The 13,712-nt window shown below is 35.9% G+C and overlaps 1 protein-coding gene across 3 annotated transcripts in view; it reads left to right on the top strand.

Moving 5' to 3' along the window:
• The window catches only part of CBLB (Cbl proto-oncogene B), a 244,236-nt gene that overhangs the window by 219,020 nt on the left and 11,504 nt on the right, over positions 1–13,712 (top strand). For all 3 annotated transcript variants that reach the window (XM_043997229.1, XM_043997230.1, XM_043997228.1), the window contains one exon: positions 4,832–4,951. In XM_043997229.1, the coding sequence (XP_043853164.1) occupies positions 4,832–4,951 (120 nt within the window). The remainder of the gene's footprint in view (positions 1–4,831; positions 4,952–13,712) is intronic.

Below are 13,712 nucleotides of genomic sequence, written 5' to 3'. Positions count from 1 at the left end.
AGAATCATAGATTTTTAGAGCTCTTTTGAGATCTAGTCTGATCTCCTCACTTAATAGATTAGATTAAGTAAAATGTTTGAGGTTACTTTACTAATTTGTGGCAAAACCAGTTCTTTTGAATTTCTAAATGTCTTTATTCTAAAATAGTTTTAGGCTTTGGAGTAACTAGCTGTTTTTCCAACTTGTACTAAATTTTCCATTATGTTGTTTTCTCATACTCAACTATTTTTAAATGGCTTTGTCAAAAGAATTAACTTAATGTTGGTTTTCAAGTTGAGGACCCCTGAAAGACAAATATGTTAATTAACAATATTCATTTAGAATTACTGAGAAAAATTTTATTTCCTAGATAGAATTAACTTTTGTTATAATCATCGCTATATAGGCTAGAACAATATGCCTTGTTAGTGTTAATAAAATCTATATTTTGCAGTAGGAACTGCCATGATTGTTTGCTTAACCATGGAAATGGATTTTTTAAAAAATTATTTTCTTAGACTTAGACCTAAGAATCAACCATATAAAGCCATGAAAATTGAAACTCCCATGGTACCCTTTTAAAGCAAGGATATCTTAAGTGAGGTCTGTGACGTTAAATGATTTCCCTTAGTTGACTGCCATTCACACTGAGAATTTCTTTGTCTTCCTTTTTTACTTGATTCTATAATTGAGAAAGTATGAGCAAGTTTGTTAGAAAGGTTACTCAAGTACTGTGACATTTACTGCCACTTCATAATTTTCATGTCACCATTTAATCTTCCAAATTGGATCAGTTCGCTGCTTAACAAAACGACCTGCAATTTGAATATGTTGCCACAAAGTGGTGATAGTTTTCTGCTACAGCTAGTTGATTTAAGTAGTTTGGCTAAAATTAGCACCTTTTTTCACATTTTCTATTTTTCTAGGTCAGAAAGTTATCACATTGACAAACCATTCAAAAAATGCTTTTATTGATTTTAATTTTTTATTGATTCTTTTTGTATATTGTTGTCCTTTTACATTACTATTACTTCCTAATAACCTGCCACAACCCAATAGAATATACTTTGTAACAAAGAATTTAAGAAAACTCACTGGCATATTGACCAATGAATGCTTCATTCCATAGTCCACCATTTCTTTTCTGAGGGTAACATGTAGGTATGTTTTGTCATAAGGCCTTTGGGGTCAAGGTTAGTATTTGTTTCAGTGTGAATTCTGATATCTTCTTTTGTTGTTTTCCATTTTATGGTCATTTTGTATGTAGGTCTCTTGGATCTTCTTACTTTGTATTATATCAGTTAAACTAAATTTTTCTACAGCTCTCTGAATTCCTCCCCTTATTCAGCATCTCTTGATGTTGCCATTAGTTTTATACATCACAGTTATATCCCCAATTGATGGGCTTCCACTTTTTGTCCAGGTTTTAAAGCACGTATTTTTTTGTTGTTATGTTCCGTCATTTCAGTCATGTCCTACTCTTTGTGACCCCGTTTGGGGTTTCCTTGGCAAGAGATTGAATGGCTTGCCATTTCCTTCTCCAGTTCATTTTACAGATGAGGAAATGGAGGCAAACACGGTTAAATGATTTGTCCAGGGTCAGAAAGCTAGTGTCTAAGGCCAGATTTGAAGTCAGCTCAGCACCCTATCCACTGTGCCACCAGGCCTTCCAGGTATTTTTAGACTAAACCTTTTAAAGAAGTAAGCATTAAACTATAGACTAATATTTTGCTCAGTATTCATTTAATATCTTAAAATTATTCTATAATATTTTGCATACAGCCTTTCATTTTAACTTTTTTCCCCCACAATTCATTCTAAATATAAGTTGGTGCCCAAACACTCCAGGACTTTGTACTTTCAGAACTAGGCTGGCATTAACAATGCCTACCTTCCTCATTTCAGATTACCTCTTAGTAACTGTCTGTGACTTATATGTCCTAAGCATGGATGGGAATTTCATTCTGCTTAAGCTGTTTGAGCTGACCAGAGGAAAGACATTAGTTTGCCTTTAAAAAAAACAAAACTCATCACTTTCAAAAGTTCCTGCTTTCTTTTCTGTAGTTGTAATAAAAAGACAGGGGCCACTAGGTGGTGTAGTGGATAGAGTTCCAAGCCTGGAGTCAGGAAGACTCATCTCCCTGAATTCAAATCTGGCACCAGACCCTTATTAGCAATGTGACCCTGGACAAGTCACTTTTATGACTAAACAACAACTAAAACAAAGTAAAGACAAAGGGAAAGACAAAATTATGTGGCATGCAATGATACCAATAACATATTCATGCCACACATGCTCTTTTACCTAATCAGATGGTTGGGAGGGTAGGGGGTTTTTTTGTTTTTTTTTTTTTAGTTCCTTCTATCCAGAAAATACTGATTCAATCTACATGCATTCACTAAGTAAATACTGGTCTGTCTCCTTCTGTGGACTTAGCCAAATGTCAGGTGTTCTAGCTGCATATTATACATCAGTGCTGGGTAAATCTTAGTATGAACCAGGTACTAAGATGAATGATTAGAATGACTTCTTTTTAAAACTGCCTTAATGTTTGCAGTTTCCATCCTTTCTATGGAACAGAAAATTTTAACAGATACTCCAGTAAGATTTTAATTTTTCATAGTATCTTAAATGTAAAAAAAATTTCTAGCTCACGTGACAATTAAAAATATGAGACAATTAAAAATACAGGTAATTTAATCATTTTATTAATAGACCAACAGGTTATTAATAAAAGAATGGTCATTTGGCTATCTCTCTCATACCACAGACCCCCTAAAGGTGTTGGGGTCACAGGTTATATACCCTTTTAACTGTAGGAGGTCCATGACATTAATGAAATCTAATTGGTTGACATGATTTGGAGGTGTGTTATATTAAAATTAAGTCTGGGGATACATGACTCAGGTCATTCAACTCTTGGCAAGAATGACATCAGAGAAAGAATCTAGACTCCATCCAAGCTGATCAGAGAAAAATAGTTTCCACCTAGGTGTATTTATGTAGGCCAAATCTCATCAGTAAAGTCCTTGAGCTAACTAGACAAAAGAATCTGTCTCTACCCAAGACTTTGTAAGCTTGGATTGGGTTTGACCCAGATGAATCTTATTTTCAAGGAGAACTTGCCTTTGGAATAGGGGCAAGGAAGAGAGAACATTTGGTCCCCTAAGATATTGATGATTAACATTTATTTCACATACTCACCATCCATTATAATTCATTATAAAGTCCATTAAATATGAAGAATCAAGAAGAACTATGGGTCAAGGCATGTAAATAGTAGGCTTGAAATCAGATCTGTGTTCAGGTGATGACTGACATTTCTCATCTGTGAGGCCTTGGAAAAACATGTTCATTTTGTCTTATGGTCACCTTCACTTTTCCCCATCTCATAAAATGAACAATATTATTTGCTCTTCTTGCTCTGCCGCTTTCCTCATGGAGTTGTTTCTAATCCCATGTAAAACCATAATAGAGGAGTTTTGTAAATTCTTCAGAGCCATTTTTCATAATAATACTCATTTCTACATGCATCATTATATTCATTCACAGTCTGATTTATATTTTAAAACATTTTAAATGGTTTATCTTCTATGTAGAAGACTTAAAAATTTGAAACTTCAAGACTAGTTTACTCAGTTTAGACTTTGAAATCCAAGTTGTTCTTACATCATTTACAGACCTAGATTTTATCAAGTGTTCTTCTGGGAACTCCATTGCAGAAGCAAAGTTGTACTACAAGGAAGAAGGAAGAAAGGCAGGCAGGCAGGCAGGCAGGCAGGCAGGCAGGCAGGCAGGCAGGGAGGAAGGGAGGAAGGGAGGAAGGGAGGAAGGAAGGAAGGAAGGAAGGAAGGAAGGAAGGAAGGAAGGAAGGAAGGAAGGAAGGAAGGAAGGAAGGAAGGAAGGAAGGAAGGAAGGAAGGAAGGAAGGAAGGAAGGAAGGAAGGAAGGAAGGAAGGAAGGAAGGAAGGAAGGAAGGAAGGAAGGAGGGAGAGAAGGAGGGAAGGAGGGAGGTAGTAAAGGAATAGGAAGTGGGGAGGGAGGGAGTGAAGGAGGGAGAGGGGAGAAGGGGGAAGGGCAGGTAGAAGGAAGGGAAGGGAAGGGAAGGCAGAGCAGAATGGATGTAATCCATGAGGCCCTGGGCTTGGATTAGGGATGCCTGGATTCTACTATCCCTTCTTGCTGATGACTAAGAAATTTTGAGTAAAACAGTTTGCCTCCCTGCTTATTGCCTCCTTTATAAAATTGGGGGGGGGGGTGAATTACATCACTTTTGAGGCCTTTCCCTACACTAAAAATCAGTGAAATCTAGAATCTCTGATTTATAACATTTAGTAATTCCTACTGGCTTTCCTTATCCTGCTGCCCCTGACCCTATCCACTAAAGTTAGTCAGAATCAGATTTTATAGTGTTTTCAGAACTTTACAGGAAGAGTAGCAAAGTTTGTATTAAGTTTGCTTTATATGTAAGTATGAGGGAGCCTGAGCCCATCACCGAGCCTTTATAGCTTAATCCTAAATTATAGTGTTAGATTTTTAAAGTTATATTCCTACGCTCGTGGATCTTATGGCTAATTAACAGAGATTAAGTATATGTATATTACATCAATAGCCAATATTGAGAATATCTCCTGAGGGGGGAATGAGTCTGAGATTATACTGACAGCTTTGAGAATAGTGTTAATATTATTAGTGTTCCTAAATTGGTTTTCTTATAGGTTTTCAAGCCTGGACTAATTATTTTTTTTTTAAGGCAGTACACTTTTGTTAACTTGGGGGATGCTGCGGGGGGGGGTTAGTAAACAAAATGAATATTTCCATTGTTTTTAATTGAAATGTATTTATTTTAAAGATCCCTTTTTTGACCCAGCAAATGGCTTAGTACCTATGCCTCCTACTCGGAGATTAGCAAGTGAAAATGTCAAAACGAACAGGACATCCCAGGACTATGATCAGCTTCCTTCAGCTTCAGGTAAGTTGATTACAAATTGCAATAACAGCATTTTTTATATTGCTTTTTTGTGTTATGGGCCTAGTGATGTCTTGTCTATGGACTATCCTTGCCAAGTGCAGAGAGGGGTCATCAGCAGCATGGCGTCATGGAGATGAATTTTTCAGCAATATATTTTTATATTACTCTTAGCTATGGGAGACCATTTATTAAGTTATAGAGGTCTGAGCTGATGTAATGCATCAGTGATCCATTAGTGGAGGAAGTCACTTATACCAGTGAAATCACAGATCCTTATAGTGTTGAAGTATTTTTGCTTTTCAGAGTACTTTCAACTCCATTACATCATTTGAATAGAAGATACTACCAACCTCTGCTTGACACTTGTCACTTACTAGTTTTGTGACCCTGGGCAAGTCACGAAACCCTCATTGCCCTGCAAAAAAAAAAAAAAGACTAATGGGATAATGCTGTTTACTGAAAAGAGCAATGGATTTGGGGCCAAAAGATTCACATTTGAATCTCACATGTGCCACCTAGTACCTGTGTAATCTTGGGTAGTCTTGGCCTGTTTTCCTCTTCAGTAAAATAAGAACGTTGAACTAAAGCTCCAAAATCATTTCCATTCCTGGATCCTCTGATCTGATTCTGGGGGGAAGGGGGGGAGGAATTAAACATAGAAGTAGCACGTTTGGGGGGCAGCTAGGTGGCGCAGTGGATAAAGCACTGGCCCTGGATTCAGGAGGACCTGAGTTCACATGTGGCCTCAGACATTTGACACTTACTAGCTGTGTGACCCTGGGCAAGTCACTTAACCCTCATTGCCCCACCAAAACAAACAAACAAAAAGAATAATATGTTTTGAGATTATAGACTTAGAACTAGAAGAAAGGACCCTAGATGAGGAAACCAAGGCACATAGAAAGTACAATCCAAGGTCACATAGTAAGTGACAGGCAGAGCCTGAACTTTTTAATCTAGGTGTTGTAACTCTTTCTAATGCTTTTTCTACCACCTCAAATCACAGAGTAAATATGCTGGTCCAGTTTGCTGTGTGGGAGATACTGTTAAGTCTTAGAAGTACAAGGTTGAAAGCTTAGCGATATATTTTTCTTAGAAATTTGGTCAGGAGATTTTGTAAATACTATTGTAATCACAGAGACCTCAGATGTCATCTAATTCAACCCATATAGCTGAATGGGAATCACCTCTATGAATTCTCCAACATGTAGACAAGAGCCTTTGCCCTGAGACAGCCTTGCTGCTTTGAGACAGTTCTAATTATTAGAAATGTTTCCTTTACAATTAACCTAAATCAACAGCTCTAGGCCTTCTTCTTCTTGACAGCCCAGTATCATCATCAGAATTAAATCTACATGGTAAAGCCATGGGACACCTAGCACACCCTGCAATGGAGTTCAGAGAGCATTGGCAATGTATGATGAGTAGTTAGCATATGGGAAGTGAGGAACCTCTAGGTAACCCAGATCTGATTTGATTGGTGCTTCTCCTTTCTTAGTGGCAGAGAGGAAAAAAGAACTTGGAATTGTCACAAAAGACAATTATTAATTAATTATTAATTAATGTCAGTTATTAATTTATACATCATTATCCACATATGGGTGAAGATTCTACTCTTCCCACTGATCTATAAGCACCTTCTGGTTAAGGAATCCATCTTTGTATTTTTCAAGGTGTCTTACATATAATATGTTTCAATAAATATTAGAATGAACACCAGCTATTAAGTATAAAAATCGTACTTTATCCTATTAAATTCAAAATCATACATTTAAATGTTTAAAAATTTACTGAAATACAGCAGATTTGTATTTGTGTTTCCTTGTGCATGCTTATAGTTGTCCAATACAGTTATGTGCAAACTAGCATTTTTTATAACTCAAGACATTTCTCATGCTTTCCATTCTAAAAATCCTGAAGTCTTTCCAGATTTCTTCAAAATATTCCCATTTAACACATCCTTTTGAATCCCAAGGACAAAGTGTCTATAGTACTATTTAGTAGCTTTTTGATGTTGTATTTAGCTAATTTTGTATTTGAAAAGTTTAAAGGTGTTAAGAATGTTCTTCTGAGAGTTGCTCTGATTATCCATTGCCAAGCCTTACAGTTGCAAATATGAATACTTATTTCCTTTAGAAATGCCTGGGCACATTTTCTTCCCTTGAAAGTAAGATGGCTTAGCTAGAAACAATGGTCTATGAGCTAATATAAAATTGACTGTCTAGTCTCTAAGGGTAACCAGTGGGTTGTTGTTGTAGGTTTTTCCCCCCTGGAAGCTATTGCAAAGCACATGTCATTAATCTTGATTTATAAATGAAATGAAAGACAAATGACCAGTAAAATGGATGGTATGGGTTTTAACTCATCAGTACAGATTTCTAGGGGGTAAAATAATTTATAATACTTAAGTCAGTTGTTAGTCAGGATTGTGTGATACAACAGTAAAGGTTGTTTTTGAAAATCATTCTCATTATTTTGTGTAATTAATACCATGGGGTGGGCACATCCACTGTAGCACCTCACACCTCTCACATGGGTGTGTGGGTAACCACTTCTTCTCTGGGTTAGTTCACTTATTCCCACCCACTCTTTCCTTATCAGATTGAGGTTCCCATAGAAGGATCACCACCACTTGTTTACATTTCAATTCTCCAGAGCCTTTACAGGGGTAATACACTCCCCCTACCTATCACTCCAGTGCTTAAGTTTAAGCCACCATTGATGCATTTCTGTTTACACAACAAACAACTCCCAAAGACACTTTTAGATCTTAAACATAACGATTTAGTAATAAACCAAAAGAAATAATAATGTCTTAGGTACTCCTGTTAAAGCAAATGCATAAGTAACATATATGTCTCAATCCATATATAAGCTATGCTCTCACACCAGTGTACTCTGTCTGTAGGGCAGTGGGCACACACAAAAACTTGTCAAGGAGGCACATGAGTAAATAAAATTCATATAATCAAAGTAAATTACAGCTCTGGAACTGAAGTCTTTGGTGTCCTCTTTCTGTTTCAGGAACCATTCCAAAAAGTTCCTTGATGAGTATAACTTTCTTATAAGTGCTTTGTAATGGAAATTCTTTGATGACTGATTATTAGGTACTTCCATTGCTGAACTAGTTGATACACTGATTGACTTCCATGACTCTTTGCCTCCAATCTGTTCCTCTACTCAGATACTTATTCCTTAATATCAACTATAGTATTAAATAAATCAGTTCAAAATATAGCTGTTCACCAACAACAACTTTTATTTTCCTGGGCTCAGAGTATAATCAGAAAACTTATACTGGTCCCATAATCATACAGCAGTTTTGTTGTCCTGTATCCCCATATGTACATTTGTCACATTCAAAGTCTGCAACTGTTGTCTCAGAACTCTAAAGCAAAAAACCTACCCAAAATAGTCTCTCTGAGTTGCAATTTTTCTTTAGAACTCGGAGCAGAGCTTAACTAAGCAACATACCTTAAGGAAACAGTACATTACATCTGTAATAACAGCTAGTTGTACCTTATCAGATATGATATTTTATTTTTCTGGGTTGTTTTTGTTTGTGCTGGCTGAGGAGAGTTCACTTCAGTGTCTAAAAGAATTATACTATTGATTAATAGATTGGAAGTGGCCTCAATACTCTTGTTCATTGATTTATCTGTATTTAGCATGTTATGTAGGAAATCCTTGAATTTCAGAGAGTAGAAAAATTTAGGGGATAATCTAATCTAGTAGTTCCAAAATAATTTGACCATGGACTATTTTAGGATTTGATATAATGATATCACCATTAATGAAGAGAATGACCTCAATAATTTTTGTCATTACCAAAGAACATAAGCATAAGAATTTATTGTAATAAAGGTGGTTAGAGTACAGTACTTAACTAATAGCTAAAATAACATGGGAAGTGCCAGAAAGTTCCATGGGCAATAGAGGCATTCTAAGACAACTGCGTGGTGCAGTTGTACAATGCTGGGAATGGAATCAAGAGTACCCGAGTTCACACCCTGCCTCACATGCTTACTAGCTAGGTGACCAGTTTCCTTAGCTGTAAAAAGGAGATGATAATAGTAGCTACCTACCAGGGTTGTTGCAAGGATCAAAGGAGGTAGTATTTGTAAAATTCTTAGCACAGTGTCTGAATCATAGTAAGCACTATATAAAAGCCATTATTATTAATAATCATCATTAATAATCCTAACATTAAATCAATTTTGCTTTGGGGTCCAGCTGAGTAGGCCTAGTGTAAATTTTTTAAGAGACACCTGTACCTTGAAAAAGACCAAAAAAATCTCCCCACCTTTGCTGGGTTGGTGCTTGCATTTTATTTAACAGGGATCCAAGCATGTCATTATAGACAATATTAATGAATTTCAAAGTATAATCAATCTGTCAACAATAATAAATTTCTGACTAATGATCAGGAACTTGAAGGGATCCCCCTATTCCCCCAATGAATAGGCAGAAAATGGAATAGGAAGAAAATTTTGAACCCTTAATAATCATGTTGTCTCCTATTTTTACTTGGTAGTAGAGGGAGGAAGGGGGCAGCTGGGTGGTGCAGTGGATAAAGCACCGACCATGGATTCAGGAGGACCTGAGTTCAAATTAGGCCTCAGACACTTGACACTTACTAGCTGTGTGACCCTGGGCAAGTCACTTAACCCTCATTGCCCCAACAGGAAAAAAAAAAAGAGTTATGGGAGGAAGGATTGCCTAGTGGAGAGCAGGATTGGGCCAAGCTGGGTTGGAACTTACCTAGGTTGCAGTTACCAGGTGAAAGAACACCAGCTTAGTATCTAGTTTAACTAATTATTGTTAGTTTTTCTGCTTCTGAAAGAGTTAAGTGTTGTCCAAACGTAAATGTGACAAATGCAAAAATTACTCAATCTTGAAAAAAACATTATTTAAAATTTTTGCATTCTATATTTTGGTACCCTTAGTCATCCCATCCAACTCACAGCTGTATTTTGTGAATGAATATTTATGCAATACTTTGCTAACTTTGCAAGTGATCAAAAGGCATAATCACTTTAAGTAAAAGAAAAACACTGAAATTATGGAAATGTTTGTGACCAATAACCTCAGACTCTGTGGCTCCTTCACTGTCTCTTCTGTGAGAACACAGTGTTGTAAAAAAAAAAAAAAAAGCTTCACAAATTTGGGCACTTGGCCTCCTTTGAGGACACTCAGACCCCAGCTACAAATCTCTGTCCATCTGACCCTGCACTCCCAGGAATTAGATCCATTTTTTTTTTTTTAAGTGAGGCAATTGGTGTTAAGTGACTTGCCCAGGGTCACACAGCTGGTAAGTGTTAAGTGTCTGAGGCTGGATTTGAACCCAGGTACTCCTGACTCCAGGGCCAGTGCTCTATCCACTGCGCCACCTAGCTGCCCCTAGATCCATTTTTGTACCTGGATCTGGTGCAGCAGCAGCCCTCTAGTCTGACCTCCTCATATTAAAGTTATGGAATGGCCCCACAGACTTGACTGAGTGAGGGTAGCATAAACCCACCATGGAGGAAAAAAAAGTACATGGAGTATCTTACTAAGTTCATAAACTAACATTTATATTAATGAAGGATACTAGATTGTTACACTTCTGGTAAAATAGGGAACAGACTCCTATTTTTACAGTGGTAGGAATAGAAAACCAACTTTTATATAATGAATTTCATTTTACTGCCAAGTTTCAAAGAAGACATCTATACCCTATATAAAGGGGTACCTCCCTGTAGTCATGTTGACATGATGGGATAGCTCTGATAATTTGGTTGTCAAATTTAGGGTAAAATGATTTTTGAAGAGAAAATGAAGGATTCAGGTTTTTTTAGGGAATTGCTTTCATCAGTATGTGTATTGTCAAGACAGTATTCTTCTCAAATACGCACTAGTTCATTTTGAATGGAGAGCTGATAACTTCGGGTATCTGCTTTGCTACATTGATATCAATTTCTGTGAAATTTATAGTTTATAATCAATACTGTCAGGGTGCTATTCATATGTTGTATCATCTTCCCTACCCAAGAGACGTGACAGTGATGTTCTATTATAATAAATACTATAGACCTCAGGAGAATTGTAAAGATGATTTGTTTCTATTGGCATTTCATTTTGTTCACTAATTATTCAAAGAGCCCTGAATTTGGAGTCAGAATCAGGGTTCAGAATTCTTGTAAACTGTGTGACCTGGGGAAAAACTCTTTACTTTAGTAGAACTCAGTTTGTCCATCTGCAAAGTGTGGAGTTACACTAGACAGTCTCTGAGATCTTTTTCCAGGTTTTAAACCTATGATCCTAAATACAGAATCATTAAACCTCTCTAGATCTCCCTCTGTAGATATCAAATCTTTAAGCCTCAAGCAGATTATTCTTTTGTTTTACCTGGCAGTGAGGCTTAAGTGACTTGCCTAGGGTCACACAGCCAGTAAGTGTCAAGTATCTAAGGTCATATTTGAACTCAGGTCCTCCTGAATTCAGGGCCAGTGCTTTATCCAGTGTGCCATCTGGCTGCCCCCACAAGCAGATTATTCTTGAGTGAATATTTAGAACCTTTGTTCATATGCTGATCACAGGGTGCTCTAGTTTATTACAGATTTTAATAAACCAGTGGAGAGACTGAGCTTGTCTTCCAGATTAGTTCTTTTCATATGAAACACTGAGACTGGATGCTTGTGTGCCTTTGGGATTCTAATAGTCCTTATTTGCTGAGACTAATGTGTTTTATTCTGTCCTTTTGGAGATGACAGGATGAGAATTTGGGTATGATTGCTGTACCTTTCAAACCCAATTTCTTCTTTTATGGCTTCTTAAATAAATGATAATGACTCATATTTATATAGAGCATTTCTGTGGAAGGAATTCTTTTGAAGGATTCAAAAGTGCTTTACGATCTAATTTATAAAATCTTTCCTCTTATCTCCAAGTCTAAAGAGTCTGTGTGCTTCATATGATTTATGTATATACACATCTACATACACAATAAAGTCTTAAAACAGTTTTCCATAATTTTCCATAATTTTTCTTATTAAAAGATTTTAGAAAACATTACCTTAACAATATTAATTCTATTCCAAGGAAATTTTAAGTCAGAGATATATGAAAGGAATTTCATTCCTAGACCCATGTACTCATGCAGATAGTAATCCTTTATCTTATAATCCTTTAAAAAATAGTTTTTAGGGATTTCTAAATAATATGTGTGTTCCAATCTTCCATATTTGTTCCTTTCTTTGGAATATCGTTGTATCACACAATTTTAATTGTTTGCTTGAAAAAAGCTCAGAGTGAATTATACTTTTGAAGCTTAACATTATATTCTAAAAAAAAATCCCAGGTTAAAATTAAAATTCAGTACAAAGTAACACATCCTATAGTACAAGTTTTTCCAAATCTGACTAGGAACAAATATTTTGCAATATTGCACTTGGAAGCGACGCAAACTTGTATTACCATTGGTATAGGGAATAATCCCTAAAGGTAGATCACACCATTTCTGTGACTTGTAATGTTTGAGAATGACAGGGATAGCAGTGGGCATGGGAATGGGTGTGATCAGAGGACTGGAGAAGGGATGTAGGAAGAATAAGAGGTTAAATGGCCTGTCCAGCATCTCAATGCCAGTATGTACCTGGGGTAGGACTTGAACCCAGTTCTTGTTTCTGAGTCCAGCTCTTTATCCTCAGTGCCACAGTATCTCCATTATTCTCCCTTAGTATTATGGAAATATATCCCTGTTCCATTTCAGTAGAGATCAGATGAATTTTATACGAGGATCAAATGTTCCCAACTTATCTCCTTTCACTTAGCAACCCTAGTGGCATTTCACACAAGGGTTGTCTGTTCAACATAATCTTTAATGGTAAGATTTTTAAGGGAAATGATGTATTTTAAAGTTCTTCAGCAAAAAAAAAAAAAACAAAACCCTTGACAATGTTATGGGGTGTTAACTTAGTTCTACTAAATTAACATTATAATATCATTCTCTTTCAGACTGCTTCCATTTTAATTAATAACTTCAGCACCTGCAATATTCAGCACATATTGCTTATAAATGTTGCTTTCATATCTATATTTTTCTTCTGAAACTATGTCTGGAAAGTACCCCTAAAATCATATGTTATATCCTCAAATTTAACTATCATAATTATCCAGCATGATATATATCAAGATTTTAATTTGAATTAAATGAAAACTGCATGTTAAATCATGTCCTTCTATAATTGGAAGGTTGTTTTTATGGTGGCAGTAATTCCAGTTTATGGAATAAATTAATTCCAGAATTAACTGATCTATCTTACAGTAGAATTCATAAAGGAATAGTGATAGGGCATATAGAGTTCCTTATATCTTTTAACCAGTTAAATTTACATATCATTTTTCTGTCAAATTCTATTCACTTATTATGAAATACCTCCCTCCCACCTATCCTTTTATTTTTAGTGAAGAAAGTAGTTACCTAAGAATAAGAACTCTTCATTTCCAGGACAGACTTTGCCAGTGATTTACTATGTAAACATGATTCAAGCTTTTTTCATCCTACATATGTCTCTCACATATGCAAACATTTAAGGTTCTCTTTTATTGTTTACCTTTGATTAGTTAAAATGTTGTCTTTATGTTTGCCAGACCTGCTTATAAAATTGGTAAAGCATTGAAGTGTATTTAGTATAATTTTCTCTATTTCAAATCATTTTAATATCTAACATTTGAATATTCAAATTGAATATGTTAAACATATAATCTTTATTAAAAGTAT

The sequence above is a fragment of the Dromiciops gliroides genome, chromosome 3 (assembly GCF_019393635.1).
Source record: "Dromiciops gliroides isolate mDroGli1 chromosome 3, mDroGli1.pri, whole genome shotgun sequence".
Classification (NCBI taxonomy): domain Eukaryota; kingdom Metazoa; phylum Chordata; class Mammalia; order Microbiotheria; family Microbiotheriidae; genus Dromiciops; species Dromiciops gliroides.
This window is presented reverse-complemented; position numbering and strand designations above follow the sequence as displayed.